This window comes from Nycticebus coucang, chromosome 2 (assembly GCF_027406575.1).
Source record: "Nycticebus coucang isolate mNycCou1 chromosome 2, mNycCou1.pri, whole genome shotgun sequence".
NCBI classification, from domain to species: Eukaryota; Metazoa; Chordata; class Mammalia; order Primates; family Lorisidae; genus Nycticebus; species Nycticebus coucang.
In genome coordinates, this window is record NC_069781.1 from 145,368,856 (window position 1) to 145,385,606 (window position 16,751).

At 49.2% G+C, this 16,751-nt stretch overlaps 1 protein-coding gene and 1 non-coding gene across 6 annotated transcripts in view; both read right to left on the reverse strand.

Moving 5' to 3' along the window:
- The window catches only part of MYLK3 (myosin light chain kinase 3), a 49,047-nt gene extending 36,461 nt beyond the window's left edge, over positions 1–12,586 (reverse strand). For 2 of the 5 annotated variants that reach the window (XM_053582079.1, XM_053582076.1), the window contains exon 1: positions 12,417–12,585. Coding sequence is in view for 4 of the 5 variants with exons in the window: in XM_053582076.1 (XP_053438051.1) it covers positions 12,417–12,461 (45 nt within the window). In the remaining variant the exon portion in view is untranslated. Of the gene's footprint in view, positions 1–1,396; positions 2,104–12,416 lie in introns of those variants that run through there. The other 3 variants (XM_053582074.1, XM_053582075.1, XM_053582078.1) reach the window with 3 other exon arrangements.
- Positions 12,011–12,115, reverse strand: LOC128580104 (U6 spliceosomal RNA). The gene has a single exon (XR_008378452.1). It is a non-coding gene; the product is annotated as a U6 spliceosomal RNA (small nuclear RNA).
- Positions 12,587–16,751: the final 4,165 nt, after the last annotated feature.

Consider the following 16,751-nt stretch of genomic DNA (forward strand, 5'->3'; position numbering starts at 1 on the left):
TGCCCACCACAACGCCCGGCTATTTTGTTGTTGTTGCAGTTGTCATTTTTGTTTTAGCTGGTCCCAGGCAGGGTTTGAACCGGACAGCCTCCGTGTATGGGGCTGGAGCCCTACCGACTGAGCTAAGGGCACCCTGATATAAAGGGCATAGCATTTGCATATTACCTACACACATCCTCCCAAACACTCTAGAACGTCTCTAGATTACTTACAATACCTAACACCATGTAAATGCCGTGTGAATAATGGTTACACTGTCTTGTTCAGGGAGTCATGACAGGGAAGAAGTCTGGGCATGCTCAGGACATACATGACCATCATAGGCCATGCACATTATGTTTTCCATCTGCTGTTGATTGAATCTGAGGATGTGGAACTTGCACATATGGAGGGCAACTATATTTGATTAATTTTATTCCATGAAGCTGAAGTTGGTCACCAGTGTTAAGGGCGGTGGGCCCCATCTCCCCTGCTGGCCAAGCTCTCTGGGCCCCACACACAGAGCAGGGGTTGGGGTGGGCAGCGCAGGGAGGGGAGGGCTGCAGGGGTAGCTCTGGCCTGGAGGCCTGGGAAGGTAGGCACACCCTGCTGTCCTGGGTCAAGGTCAAGGCAGACCCCTTTGCACCCCAGCTGCTCTCTTGCCAGAGGTGTGTGGTAACTGCAGGATCTGAAATGACAGCTCTATGACGTGGTAGGGCTGCTAAGTGGCTGCCCTTAGCTGTTCCCAAACAGGGTGTTCCCTCTACACCACCACCCTGCCTTTGCTCAGAAGCCAAGCTTCCATTAGCCAGCAAGTTTGGTTATGCAACCTTGGGAACAGCCGCTCCCAGAAATGCCACCCCCACCCCCAGGCTCCAGCTCTTGCCTGTAGTGCCCCATGGGTCACTGTCAACACTCAGGTCTCCATAGGCAGCTGCATACTCTGCCCACTCTGGGGCAAAAAGCACATGGTTGGGGACCAGCAAGTGGGGCTTTGGTTTCTAAGCAGGGCTTCCATCAGGTCACACTGACCTCTCTCCACCCCTACCTGCTATCATCCCCTCCCCAGGTGTGAGGACAAAAGAGGAGCCCGGAGAGGAAGAGAAGCCACTGGGACCTCATACCCCATCTCCCTAACTGCCCGCTTGCCCCACATCTAGGGTCCCTAGAGCTGCCCAGGCCCACAGGCCCAGCCAGGGCACTGCTTCTTCCTTTCCCCGGGGAGAGTGCCACTCAGTGTCCTGCCTGGAAACCCACCATGATCTGTACATTTCCAGCTCTCCTTTCCCCACCAACAGGTCACACAGGAAGCTCAAGCAAGGGACAGCATCCCTCCAGTCCCCCTGAGACTGGCTGTCTGGCCAGCCTTCCCCCAGGGCCCTTGGACCTCCTTTCCAGCTGAGAGGCAGGAACCAACCTCTTCGGGACTGTCAGCCAGGCTGCCTTCCCTCCAGGGGACAATCCCTTGGACGACAAAATCCACCAGCTTCAAGTTCTGGAACGTGGCCCCCTCCAAAGCCAGGGCCCTATTGGCAGCTGCCACCATCCTGCAGAGGGCTTCGAGCCTGGCTCCATGCTGGGAAGCCTCCTGCTGCACAGCCCTCAATAGCTCCAGGACCTCAGGCCATATGGCCTGAGTATCGGCTGAAGGAGCACTATTGGCCCCAGCTGAGCCCAGCGCGCAGGCAGCCTCCAGCTGGTGCAGACCTCCCTGCAAGTGGCCCAGGCCTTGGCCCAGGGCCTGCAGCTTCCCTGTGATGTCTTCTTGGAAACGCAGGAGTCTGTCAACCTTCTCGCTCAGTGTGCTAAGCTTCTCGTTCATGCTGGTCAAGCAGGCCTTGCCTAACGCCGGCAGTCCCCGGGGCCCCAGGCTCTCCTGGGAGGCTCCTGACATCCTAATGCTTGACAAGGGCAAGGGTGAGGAAACAGACAGCCACAGACCTCTGGTTCTCACTTAGGCAGTGGTATCTGGAAGGTCATCGTCCTTGGTCACTAACATCCTTGCCCAGCAGCACCAACCTACACTGACCACCTGGGCTGTCCAGGGATGCAGAGGATCCAGTTCTCTCTGTGCCTTTGCTCGGCTTTATCTCCCAGCCTGCCATGGGCTGTGAGTGAAAGACTGAGTCTGGCCCAGGTCCTTCCCTTTGGGGCCCCTTTGACATCATGGCAGCATTTGACATTCCTCTTTGAGAGGCTGCTGATGGGCAAGTATTTTAAGAATCTGTCCAGGGCAGGCAGAGATTCATGTAGCTGAAGCTGAAGGTTAGAAGAATCTGTCAAGGGGAAGCTACAAGGGCACCAGGGATCCCTTAGGGACTCTGGAACAGAGCTAGACCTTCAGAAGCCCAAAGCACTGAAGCTATACACACTTTGAATTTATAATAAAAAGCAAGACCAAAACCAAAACAAGTGCATTCAACAAAGTTTTGACTTTTGTTATGATCAAAATGTTCATGCTTCTGCTAATTAAAAACAAATTTTGAGTGCTTCTATGCTGTTGATGACAAACACATGTGTTTAGACTACCCGGGGGCAGGCGCAGGCACCCCTACACACAGGGCCCTTGGTCACTAGTCACCTAAAATAGAACTGAGGGACAACAGCCTGGGTGCTGGCCAAATGCCATCAAGAGGGTCATGTTCCTTGCAGAGTCCTCTGGGGGACATTTACTAGAGACCCTGCTCCCCCAGTAATGACTGTGCAGATATCACATACTTGATTTCTAAAATGAAACAAATCAGCAGGGCCTGGAAAGCAGTGGTGCCTGTGTTTTCGGTGATTGCAAACATTTTGGCCTCAGAAACCCTTGATGCTAATGAAATCTTTTACAGACACATTAATAAGTCAAGTAGGCACAAGCACAGCTATATGGGGCACACAGGGGCACCTCAGAGTCCCTTGGGTACTACAGAGCATCCTGTTTCACCAGCAGGAGATAGCAAGGCCCAGAGACGGAAATTGGCCCCAGGTCATCCAGGTACACGGCCTCCTGGCAATGGATGGTTCAGCCATGGTCGGTACTGGAGCCATGGGAGGGGGTTCAGTGTCCTTCTAAGCTTCCCCCTTCAGGCTCGGTGCCTGTAGCTCAGTGGCTAGGGCACCAGCCACATACACCGGAGATGACAGGTTCAAACCCAGGGCCTGCCAAACAACAATGACAATTACAACCAAAAAATGGGTGCTGTGGCAGGCACCTGTACTCCCAGCTACTTGGGAGGCTGGGGCAAGACAATCGCTTAAGCCCAAGAATTTAAGGTTGCTGTGACTGTGACACCACAGCACTCTACCAAGGATGACATAGTGAGCCTCTGTCTTTTCCCCCTGCTGAGTCAAGGCAGTTACAATAAACTGACTAGGAAATTTGACATCAAAGAGCACTATTAGGTGGTTTTGCTGTTTAAGCCATGGATAAATCCCAGTGCAAGACACTCGCTGTGCACATGCAGTTGGGCACAGCCCCGTACCTGTCCCTCTGTGCCCCTAAGCCCCTCTGGAGAATCCAAACCCATTTCTGTGAGTTCAGCCCTGGATGATGTTGGCAGAATGACCCAGAGCCTGCTCAAAAGAGCACAGGTCTGTTACAGTTGCTGTGATTTAAAACAAATGCACAAATATAAACAACATCTCCTTGGAAAAAGAAGTGCGGGCAGCAACCCTGTGCCCCAGCACCTCCAGGACAATCACTGAACACCTCTCGGGACCTCATCCACCGCAGAAAAGAAGTCTTCATGTGACCAGGGAATCAGTCTTTCCCTGGATCAAACTTGGGGAGTGGGCTGCCTAGAGAAATCTCTGGAGGTCTAACTCAGCCTCACGCCTCTCTGAAGCTCCCAGCAGCCCAGCTTCTGGAAGACCCTCTGTTATCACTGCTGCTGTGGAAATCTCTGGAGCAGTAAGCTCCCAGGCAAGTCTGGGTTATTAAATCCCGGAAAGATGTCTTTAAAAATCCAAAGGAACCCAAAGGAAACAAATGGCCACAACACATATTTCTATTAAAAGTGAATTATCTAAATTACAAAAGGATTGGCAGGGTCTCCCTGAGCAACAAGCTTGCAGCAGTTCATCTGCTGGGAGCCTCAGGTGTGAAGCCGCCACTGTTCTGGAGTCACCTGGAAGCTCCCTGAAGGCAGAACAGGCCCGGTCAGCGCACCCCAGGGGTGAGGACCACCAGGCATGTGCTGGGTTTTCTGCATCAGAGGGAGGAGCTAAGGAGACACAGCAGGATGCATGAGCCAGGCTGACCACTGGGAAACTCCTGCGGACAGAGCGTGAAGGAGCCAGACCTTTCCAGAACAGAGCAGGACCCCTGACCTCCCTGGATGTTCAGCCTGAAGCCCTCTAGGAAGGGGCACGGAGCACACTGACGAAGTTCTCGAAGAGAAGCAGAAGCAGGGGGACAGCTCTGAGTCCCTCTGTCCCTCACCCACAGTGCAGACGTCCGTGAGTGCAGTTCCCTGCAGTCAGCCAGGGGGTTCTCCCCAACTCTCCCCATGGACAGCATGTAGCAAGCCTCACCGACAATTCTTTGGGCAATAGGGACCAGCGGACAGAGGAGGCCTTCTACCCCTCACACCAAGAGAATGAGGACCAGAGAAGAACTGGACCAACACAGAGCAGCAAACCCAGTGAGCCTCATCTCTCCTGGGGCAGGACAGGGTGGCTGAGGCTGACCTCTGCCCTGGGTGGGGGTGGTGTGGGCTGACCCCTAAGACATTTCCCTGGTCCTCTGGTGACCTTACAGTCCAGGGACCAGCGGGTGAAAGAGGGTGGAAACACCCTTATCTTAAAATGATATCAAGACTGGGTGGCGCCTGTGGCTCAAAGGAGTAGGGCGCCAGCCCCATACACCGGAGGTGGTGGGTTCAAACCCACCCAGCCAAAAACTGCAAATAAATAAATAAATAAATAATAATATCAAGACTCTGACTCCGGGTGGCACCTGTGGCTCAGTTGGTAAGGCTCCGGCCCCATATACCGAGGGTGGCGGGTTTAAACCCGGCCCTGACAAACTGCAACAAAAAAATAGCCAGGCGTTGTGGAGGGCGCCAGTAGTCCCAGCTGCTTGGGAGGCTGAAGCAGGAGAATCGCAGAAGCCCGAGAGCTGGAGGTTGCTGTGAGCTGTGTGATGCCGCTGCACTCTACCAAGGGCCATAAAGTGAGACTCTGTCAAAAAAAAAAAAAAGATTCCGACTCGTGTGGAGGGACTGACCTCTGCATTCACCTCCGTGCTCTCCGGAGGCCTGATCAACGTGGCAGTAAGGGAAGAAAATGAACACACACCTTCAATGACAAGGCACACAGGAGACAAGCCACTGGCAAGTGAGCATTACCCATCAATTTCTGAAGATGAAAAGCTATTGGAGGGCTCAGCACCTGTGGCTTAAACGGCTAAGGTGCCAGCCACCTATACCTGAGCTGACAGGTTCGAATCCAGCCCAGGCCCGCCAAACAACAATGATGGCTGTAACCAAAAAATAGCCAGGTGTTGTGGTGGGCACCTGTGGTCCCAGCTACTTGGGAGATGGAGGCAGGAGAATCACTTTAGCTCAGGAGTTGGAGGTTGCTGTGAGCTGTGATGCCATAGCATTCTACCCAGGGCTATGACAGCTTGAGGCTCTGTCTCAAAAAAAAAAAAAAAAAAAAGCTGTTGGAAGAGCAGTAACTGGGGAAGTAAGAAAGAGAACAGCGGAGCCCAACCCAGTATGAAAGCAAGCCCAGCCAACAGAGAGCCAGTTTTCTGTGCAGAACCCCAGAGAATCCTGTGAGCCCCACTGGGGGAACAGGCTAGGGGTCCACCCCAAACAGTAGCTCCCCTCCTTCTCGACACCCTGTGTTTTGGATTCTGCCCTCCCTGGAGATCACAGTCTTTTTCTGGAGAAACTCAGTGGTCAGCAGCACAACAGCTCTGTATAGGTCATCCTCAGCAAAGCCAGGGAGTTAACCAGCCTCAACCACTTACTCAATGTTTAGTACCTTATTCTGAAATACACACAGAAAAGGGTCACCTGGTATGAAAAGGGGAGACCCAAGCAAATAAACAGAAACATGATCATAGAGGAAACAGAGAAAATGCGACACAAAGGGAAGTTTCAAAAGGCTGTCATTCGCAGGCTACTCTATCCCATTCACTAAAAAGTAAAAGGATGTTGTGGACAAAGAACCATAAAATTTTAAAAAGAGGCCTTGGAAATTAAAAATATATGTACTAAACTGTAAAAATTTGGCTCAGCATCTGTACCTCAAGCGGCTATGGCACCAGCCACATACACCCAGAGGTGGTGGGTTCAAATCCAGCCTGGGCCTGCCAAACAACAATGACAACTGCAACTAAAAAATAGCCAGACATTGTGGCGGGCACCTGTATTCCCCAGCCTCCCAGCTACTTGGGAGGCCGAGGCAAGAGAATCGCTTAAGCCCAAGAGTTTGAGGTTCCTGCGAGCTGTTACGCCAGGGCACTCTACCCAAGGTGACATAGTGATACTCTGTCTCAAAAAAAAAAAAAAAGAAGAAGCTCTTTCTACTTTCCACAAAATGCTGTGTGGGGTCTGCACACCTGGTTGTTTAGCCACTCTGCACACAGCTCTCCTGTCTCCATGGGGACTCATTATCAAAGTGCAAACCCACAGGGAGCCCTCAGCACACAGCCTACACTTGGAGCCCTGAAAGTGGTAGCGATTACACCCGCCACCCCTAATGCCAACCTCACTTCTCCTACTTCTGCCTGAGATAACCAACCCAAGGAGGCAGAAGTGTGCTCAGCCACCTCCTTCTGGGCTAGGGACAGGAGCAGGAAGAAGAAGGGCGGCGCCTATGGCTCAACAGAGTAGGGCACCAGCCCCATATGCCAGAGGTGGCGGGTTCAAACCCAGCCCTGGCCAAAAACTGCAAAAAACAAACAGAAGCAGGAAGAAGGGACAGCTTCTCAATCCCAAACCAGCACCCCAGGCCCCTGGCCTAGCCCAGGCCACCTCTCCACATACACGCTTAGTTGGTGTGTGCTCAGAAAATGCAGACATGCCTTCTGGAAAGCTGAGCTTACTTGAGAAAGGAAAACAGATAAAAAAGAACTTCAGAACACCACGCAGCATTCAGTGAGGACAACTTCAGGGGTAGCTGCCATTGGGCACTGTCTGCCCTCAATTACCCTGCATGGGAAAGGCACAAGCTGACCATCCCCACGCTGTACCCATGAACCAAAGCTTTCTACTAACTGAGCTTTTGGGTCCCAGAGGACCCATGTCTGGGAAATGATTGTCACCAGGGCTCCCTTAGTCCTGTGATCCTACCAATTGTTTCTGGGCTCCTACTTCAAAACATACTGGCCCCGAGTGGCCCTTACCATGAATATCTGGCTGTAATCTGATGCCCGCTGCTGGCCTCTGGTGCTGGGGCCTCACAGTGCTGGGCTGGGGCACAGAGTCCCCATTCTGTAGCTTCTGGGCTGTGCCAACTTTGCATTTACTCTGCCCGGAGATGGATGCTGCCCAGCTGCATAGAGCACTGGGAATGAGGTGGGCTGGCCAGGGTGACTTCTCTGGAAGAACTCAGGCAGTAGAGATAAGCCTGGCATTTCCTCTTATCTCCAACCCTGTCCCAGGCCCCAGAGGCATCCAGAGGCCACACTGGGTTATCAGCTTTGCTAGGCCATATCTGCCTCCCAGGGGCCTACTTCCTGCATCACTTAGCAAAGTGTCCCACGGGGAAACAAACACCACCTGGGCCAAGGGGGAAGGAAGGGAAGCAGTGCCAGGGCAAGGCTGGTACAGAATCCCAGTACAGGGGCCCGGGGTCCAATCTGGGAGCCCTTGGCTTCAGGTAGTTCTTAAGGACGGAGGGGAGTCCCGGTCAGCAGCACGTGGCTTGGCCGCTTGTCTTGAGTGGGTGGGGCCTGGCCAGTCACCTCCAAGCTGGTGGGTCCAACTATTTCCTCTCCAAATAAAACTACAGGCAGTGCCTGGGTTACACATGAGACAGGCTCTGTAGGTTTGTTGAATTTGTATATAAATTGGAACATGTACATTTACCTGCTGCCCGTAGTAACCTCCAAGCCAAGGTGTACATGAGTCAGATGCTTGTAACTCAGGGACTTACTGTAATGGCCTCTATTCATAAGTGCAAAAGTCAGGCGTTTGTAACTCAAGGACTGCCTATACTTAGGAAACAATGAAGTGGTGCAAAGTGCTGAAAGCCTGGGGTGGCTGCAGTGAGGGAGGAGGAGGCTCCCTGCCGAGGAAGCTTGCTAGATCTTCCCAGATGCCCTAGGGACAGCCTCTGGGGCACTTCAGGACCACAGTTTATCTGGCTTCACCAGCAGTGATAGGAGAGTGGGCTGCAGGCTTTATGGTATCAACTCACAGACTTTAGCTGCCATGCCTAACTTAAAACACACTGCAGCCCTATGGGTAGATTAAATATAGTGAACTTAAGTAGCTCATATAAGACCACAAAATCAGAAAGTTATAGAGACAGAATTCCCAACCCCATGTTCAGAATTGACCCCATTCTGCCACAGGAGGCCTCTCAGGGCCTCTCAGGGTCATCTCCCTTAGTCTGTAGATGCTGAGGCCCAGAGAGGGGAAGGGATTTTCTGAAGGACACTATCGTTACCACTGACAGCAAATCAATGGCAGAGATAGGACCAGGTGGTAAAACTGTGACTGGTAAAACTATGGAACCTACTCCTTGCTCTGAGGGGTTGAGAGATGTGTGTTGGGTGGGGGTAAGACTGGGCTGCCCTCCACCAGCTCAGCCCTGACAGGGGTCTGAGGAGGTGGCAAGGCCCAAGGAGCAGGAGATATCAATATTAGTCAAAATGTCTATGACTTGTCTCATCCTGGACCACCAGAAAGACAATGAAGCAACAGTCACAGTCCTGACATGATGAGTCTCCGCAGGAGTAAAACCCAAATCAAGCTTTCCTCTCTGAAGAAGCAGAGAGGGAGATAATAGCTTCACGGAAACCTTGCCTGGACATGGGCACATCCCTTCCAGCTCTCAGGTGGCAGCTGCCTATGCTCCCGGGATCTCACTGTCCTCTACACAGCATCCCACCCCAGCTGAAGCCTCTTTATTTCATTTCTTCCTTTCCCACATGGCTAGTCAAATTGTTCTCTGCTTAAGCAAAGTCAGATGAAGTTAGCCTGAAAATCCTAGAGAACACCTTCAGGAGCCAAATCCAGATCAGCATTCATTCATTCATTCATTAAGCAGCAACATACACACAGGAAAAATTAAAACGTGAGTATTTCTTAAGCCAGGCACTGTGCTACATCCTTACACAAATTACCTTATTTGCTCCTCATAACGATTTGAGGAGGAAGAAACTATTATCCCCATTTTATAGATAAGTAAACTGAGTCTTGGAGTGATGAAGGTACTTTCTAAAGTCAGCATGAGAACCTGGGTTTAACTGCAGGCAGCAGATGCCAGCATTTGCTCACCTCTGGAAGTGGTCTAATTAAAACGTTCTGTTTTCTATCTAGAACCTGACTTTGTTTCCGTCTTGAATTTGCCAGCTGCCAGTTTAGAAAACGTAATTGTATCTTTGCAAGTTGGAAGGAGGCCACCCAGCTCCCTGCCAACACACTGTGCTGCCCCATCCTTCGGCCTGACTGCGAGCAAACCCTGCGCTCAGCACATCGCTGTGATGTCTTACGAGAACCCCTTGACTGTGGACAATTGTGAGCTCTGGACTCTGCCGGTGTCCTGGGACACCTGGACAGTCTAGATGGCAGTGAGGCTAACACGGCAGGACAGAGGAAGTGGGACAGGGGCTAACTGCCAGGCACAAAGGACAAGAGAAGGAGGGGGCGAAACTGTACAACACACCAGCGTTTCCAGTGCTCCCCACACCTGATAAAAAGAATTTTATCTTAATCTGCTCAAATAATTTCTCCTCAGCTACTCCAGCCCTCGGAGAAGAACCCAGACGCAGGATGTTTTGGTGTCAAATCTGAAGAATTTATAGCTGGGAGGTGCGCCGGGGCAGACTTGCTTAATCTGGGTAAAAAGTCCCAGGGGTGAGGAAGGAAAAAGGGGAGAGAGACACTGAACAGCCACCGGGGCTTATGGGGTGACAGGCCCCTCAGGCAGCCTCAGGATGCAGAGAAAGGTCTGCTGCAGGGTATAAATGATCACTGCATTAGAAAGGCACAGTGGCCAGGGTAGACATCTGTGGTCACCTGTCTGGTGAAACTCAGCCACATGGCGCCAGCTAATTCAGGAGGCAAAGAAATTGGAAGGGACTTCTCAGAGGAAATGGGACTTGAGCTGAGCCTTAAAGGATAGGTGAGCCTTACTGAGGTTGGGGAAATGCAGTTCTGGTGAGGACACAAAGTAAACGGGCCCAGGTGGAGCCTGACAGTGGCAGTGACGATGCAAGGACAGGAGGTTATCCAAGGAGGCCCAGCTGATTCAGCAGGAGGAGCCTTAAGAGAACAGACCAGGACAATTAGGCAGAGACATTTAGATCAAGATGAGGGGGAAACTGGCCAGGTGCAGTGGCTCATGCCTGTAATCCCAGCACTCTGGGAGGCTAAGGTGGGAGGATCACTTGAGCTCAGGAGTTCGAGACCAGGCTGAACAAGAGTGAGACCCTGTCTCTACTAAAAATAGAAAAATTAGCCAGGGGCGGCACCTGTGGCTCAGTGAGTAGGGCTAAGGTCCATATACCGAGGGTGGCAGGTTCAAACCCGGCCCCGGCCAAACTGCAACAAAAAATAGCTGGGCGTTGTGGCGGGCACCTCTAGTTTCAGCTACTTGGGAGGCTGAGGCAAGAGAATGGCCTAAGCCCAGGAGTTGGAGGTGCTGTGAGCTGAGACGCCTTGATACTCTTACTGAGGGCAATAAAGTGAGACTCTGTCTCTAAAAATAAATAAATAAATAAATAATAACAAGATGGAAAGGGGGGTGGATGGGCCTGGCCAGGACTCCACACAGAAGCTCTGGTCAGCAGGTGGTTACCACTTCTAGAATGTGTCCTGTTGCCAAAGCCCCAGGGCACTAAGGCCACGGGGAAGCATCCCTGCTGCTTCCTCTAAGGCCCTCATCCCCGCACCCTGCAGGTCAGCAGCAGGGGCAGGACACCTCCTCAGGAGACTCTCAGCTTCCAGGATGCTCTTCCCACATCCAAAAGGTGAAGATGTCACCCCAAAGCATGTCATAAAACAAGTTCATACATTAGAACCCCATTTACCAGTATGGTTAATTCCTCATAGGAGAATAACAAATGATTTTTATTTATTTATTTATTGAGACAGAGTTTCAAGCTGTCACCCTGGGTAGAGTGCTATGGCGTCACAGCTCACAGCAACCTCAAACTCTTAGGCTTAAGCGATTCTCTTGCTTCAGCCTTGGGAGTAGCTGGGACTACAGGTGCTCACCACAACTCCCAGCTGTTTTGTTGTTGTTGTTGTTGCAGTTGTCATTGTTGTTTTAGCTGGACTGGGCTGGGTTTGAACCCTCCAGTTTTAGTCTATGTGGCCGGCACCCTACCCACTGAGCTATGGGCACTGCCAATGATCTTTATTTTCTATACTTCATTTTTATCTGTTTCCTAATTTTTTTAAAAAAATAAAGTATATACTTTCCAAGCAGTTGGCCCAAGTTTGATTCCTGGCCAAAAACAAAACAAAGTATATAATTTGTGTTATCCAACAAAACTTTGTTTTCTTATAATTGTCATTCCCACAGGAATTATTTTAGACAGCAATATGCACAGGAGAGAGGTTTAATTAACCAAGAATACAGAGCAATAGTTTCTCTGGGGACCCCCGTTGACAGAAAACAACACTTAATAGCCTTGCAGGGAGGTCTGAGGTCAATTGCTGAGCCTTAAATGAACAGAAAGCACATACATTTAACAGACTCCGGCGGACGCCTCAGAAACAACAAATCCCCTGGGAAAGAGCAACCCTTCCTCTTTGTGCTTTGTTTTTGAAACAGATTCTCCATCCAACTTGGAAGAAATGTTTCCAGACTCCATGTACAACTCTTAAACTACACAGTAGAATTAATTTGGGAATTTAAATAAGACATTGAACCCTTTATGAATTTGCCTGCCATGCTGTGCAGGGGCCATGCCAATCCTCCCTGTATCATCCCAATTTTAGTATGCAGCCCGCCAAGGTGAGCACAATTTGGAAATTTATAACACAAAGTTGGCAGCATTTGGGAACAATCACTAACCATAGCAATCTCAAATGATTTGAGTATCTGCATCATGGCTCACAGTGACAGATGACAAAAGTTCTGAAGTCTGAATTACATGCACAGTTCCCCAAACCAAACACAAATCCATGCGCCTAAAACCGAGAGCAGACCCCCTTCCATATTGTCTACTTGCTTTGCCAGATTCTAAAAGTGTTTTCAGATCTACATGCTCCTACTGCCCCGCTGAGACACAGTCACACAGCAAGTTTGTCATCTGCACTTACACACCACTGTCCATCCATGGGTCCCAAGTGGTCCGTCAGAAACATTAGCAGTCTCCAGTGAGATGGGTGAATGTTGCTGCCTCCATCTTACACAGAGCAGTTAAGTAACTTGTCACTGGGTGTAAACCAGGACAACACCCACACGAGCTGCCCTCTGGTGCCGTCCCTCTGAGCTTTCCCCTGGCCTCAGTTTATATCGTGCACACGGCCATGGTTTCCCTGGCAATGGAGGCGGCATTCTATTTCCTGCCCTGAATCTGGCCCAGGGTCCTGACCGCACTGCATTTAGCCACAAGTGCATCAGCCATGTGTGAGTGGGGACAGCTTGGCTCCTTGGAAACCTAAGTGGCAGGTGTCAGCTGGCTCAGGCTCTGAGAATCAGTCCAGCCCAGCCTGCTAATTCCTCCATCACTTGCCTAGAACAATGCACAGTGAAGGTGAGGACATCCCTAGGAGCTGGGTGGACAGATGGGACCCTCAAAGGCAAACCCACTGCAGTCCAGCCTTCTGGAAGAAATAACCCTGAGACCAAAACAGCCCTCCCTCTGTTCATTTGTGAGGACAACAGGACAAAGGTCATTGATTACGTGCCCAACAGGCAACTGAATTTATACTTATAATTCCTAGTTGCAGTGTTTTATTTTTTAATTTTTAATTTTTTTATTTTATTTCTTTTTTATTTTATTTTATTTTTCTTATTTTTTATTTCTTTTTTATTTTATTTTATTTTTTTATTTTTTAGACACTAATAATGTATAATCCAAAAAGGAAATTAAAAAACCAATTGCATTTACAATTGTATCAAAAAGGATAAAATACTTAGGAATAAACTTAACAGTGTTTACTTTCATGTTCATCAATTAATATGTCCTGGATTGACTGCTCAGAATTAAATCCAAAAAAAAAAGAAAGTTTCTGGGGCACCTGCCAGGTTACAATTTGAGTCACCACCTGACGAGTGTGTTTAACACAGGTGCAGTCATTATTGGAAATTGGAGGTGAAGATTTTGGGGGTCAATTTTCTGCCATTTGGAAAATAAATGCCATATATTATTGCTTTTAATTAACTTCAATTTATTTGCTTCTACACTACACTGTTCACCTTACTGGATGGCTCTGTGCATTGCCTGAGCTACAGGCTGGGTCAGGTGAAGGCCGGTCCCAAGAACCCCAGAGCACCCCATGTACACTCCTGGCAGAGCCCTCTAGTGATCAGGACACCGAACTGCTTCTGAGCACTTACAGTGTGTCAGGTACCCTGCCGAACATTTCGAATCAGCTCTAGAGGGTCTTCTGGGTAAAAGAGGTGGATGTGTACCAGAGAGGTTGAAATCCAGACTTTGGTGCCAGGGACGCCTGGTGTGTGGGCAGCTCTCCCACTGCTCTGAAGTACTGTGCTGCTTCAGGAAGCAACTCAACCCCGCGGGGCCTCGGTTGTCCCATCAGGGCCAACTGTATGGGAATGTTTTGAGGGTTAAATGAGATAATGAATATAAACTCATACAGTGGTTACAAAGTTAAGTGCTCCCTGCCTGTTAGCTTTGTTGTTGAAAGCAGAGTGTGAGGTGGAGTTCTAATCCAGACCTGCAGAGGGAGGCCTGGTGCACGCCAGGTTTCTGCAGATGAAGATTTGTGAAAATGGGAAGTAAACTCACCCTTCTACATAGCCAGTGAAATTCAGTGCTACCCTCCAGAACTCTCAGCATCTTTTGGTGTGGAACAATATAAAGACCTGCCAGAACTGACCATAAAAAGGACTTCCGCTCCTCAACAGTGGAGACTTCGCCTGTCCATGGAGGGTATGGATCTGGGTCCTAAAATGTGTGTTTTTGTTGACAGTGTTCCTATTTTTTTAAATGAAATTTGTCTGGAAATTAACATCCTAAAGGTCTCCTTAATGTTAAACTGATTCCAGTTTCAAGATTTATAACAAAAAGAATGATAAATGAAGAGTTTAGAGCATGGAGAATAAACTAAGAAAAATAGGCAGGAGATAGTTGGAAAAACACAACAGGGAAGAAACAAGGATATTTTAAACTTGAGTATTTGTTATGAATATATTTGAGAGAAGAAATGCAAATTAGCTAGTTTCCTTAACTCCGAGCAAAATAAATTTGATTCCACTCCATCCATGAAGTGGGACAGGATAACATGTATTATTTTTTTTTTTTTTTGAGACAGACTCTCACTATGTCCCCCTCAGTAGAAGGCTATGGAGTCACAGCTCACAGCAACCTCCAACTCCTGGGCTCAAGCGATTCTCCTGCCTCTTCCTCCCAAGTAGCTGGGACTACAGGTGCCTGCCACAACACCCGGGCTATTTTTTGGTTGCAGCCATCATTGTTATTTGGCAAGCCTGGGCTGGATTTGAACCTGCCAGCTCAGGTGTATGTAGCTGGCAACTTAGCCGCTTGAGCCACAGGCTCCAAGCCCCACTAGGATTTTTACAGATAAGACAAGTATTTCTCAAATTGGGAGGGAAGTATCCTAAATGTCAATGAAACAAAAAAGTAATAGCTTTTGCCTTTTTAGAAAAAGAAAAACTGGGGCAGCGCCTGTGGCTCAAGGGGTAGGGTGCCGGTCCCATATGCCGGAGGTGGCGGGTTCAAACCCAGCCCCGGCCAAAAAAAAAACAAAAAAAAAAAACAAAAAAAAAAAAATTAGAAAAAGAAAAACTGCAAACTACTTAAATGCTAACCAGCAAGAGAAAGAATGATAATTCTACATCAACTAACATCTAAAACTATTTAAGGCATATGACCAAATGAAAATAAAAAGCTTCTAAAACAACACATAAAATTTAATCCCATCTAAATGAAAAAGATAGACTGATAATCAGACAGATGAGATGGACTGTGGGTACACAAATCCACTCCTAATGGTTGGGAAGGGTACACACACAATTAACAGCTCCTAAGGACCTCGAAGAATTGGGGTAAGAAAGACAAAGGGGGAAAAGCCATTTCCCCTTCACAGTGCACATGCTGTTGTATTTGCCTTTGTGTGAGGAACATGTTTTTGTATATTACTTATATACTTTTTTTTTGAGACAGAGTCTCACTTTGTCACCCTGGGTAGAGTGCTGTGGCATCACAGCTCACGGCAACCTCTTGGGTTCAAGTGATCCTCTGTTCTCAGCCTCCCAAGTAGCTGGGACTACAGGCACCCACCACAACACCTGGATATTTTTAGAGACAGAGTCTTGCTCTGGGTCAGGCTGGTCTCGAACCTGTGACCTCAGAAAATCCACCTGCCTCAGTCTCTTGGAGTGCTGGGATTACAGGCATGAGCCACCGTGCCCGACCTACTTATATACTTCTTTAAACAACAAAAATAAATTATTTCCTTTAGTGGAAAGAATACATTAATTTACAGTTCTTTGCTAGCAGTATTAAATATCACTGTGGAATAATAAACACTAAATGTGTTTTTTCAATTTTAATTAATGAATAGATATGCTTTCTCTGCCGTGACCCTTCATATTAAAGGAACAGATATAAAAAGGAACAAAACTGTATCTTGAGGCTAAGGTAAGTGAGGACACAGAGGGCTGAGAGAGTCAGCACCTATTTGGACACCAAAAGACTGACGGGAGAGGGTTAACAGACAACAGGCTACAGGGATGCTGCGGGCAGCCTGTGGGAAGGGCAAACTCTGAGGGTGGATCAACTGTCCCCACTCGCTTTTCTCTACCCCCACTCTCCCCACCCTCAGGCCCTTGTACACATACCAGCAAGTACAAGCAGCTGGCTAACCCTCAGGCAAAAGTAAACAAACACGTCCTTGACAGCTCTTCCCTAAAGAAATTAATCCAGGCCTGGCCCTGTGACTCACGCCTGTAATCTTGGCACTCTGGGAGGCTGAGGTATGCAGATTGCCTGAGCTCAGGAGTTCGAGGCCAGCCTGAGCAAGAGCGAGACCCTGTCTCTAAAATTAACCAGGAGTCACGCTGGGTACCTGTAGTCCCAGCACTCGGGAGGCTAAGGCAGGAGGATCACTTGAACCCAAGAGTTTGAGGTTGCTGTGAACTATGAGGCCACGGCACTCAACCCTAGGACAACCGAGTGAGACTCTGTCTCAGAAAAAAAAAAAAAGAAAGAAAAGAAATTAATCCATGCCAGAGAACCAAAGCCTTTTAGTCATCAACTTGTCACGCCAGAGTAAAGTCCCAAGGTGGTTCTGGAAGATCAAGGGCCCTCAGCCTAAAAATGTTCTAAACAGGGCGGCGCCCGTGGCTCAGCGGGTAGGGCGCCGGCCCCATATGCCGAGGGTGGCGGGTTCAAACCCAGCCCCGGCCAAACTGCAACAAAAAAATAGCCGGGCGCTGTGGCGGGC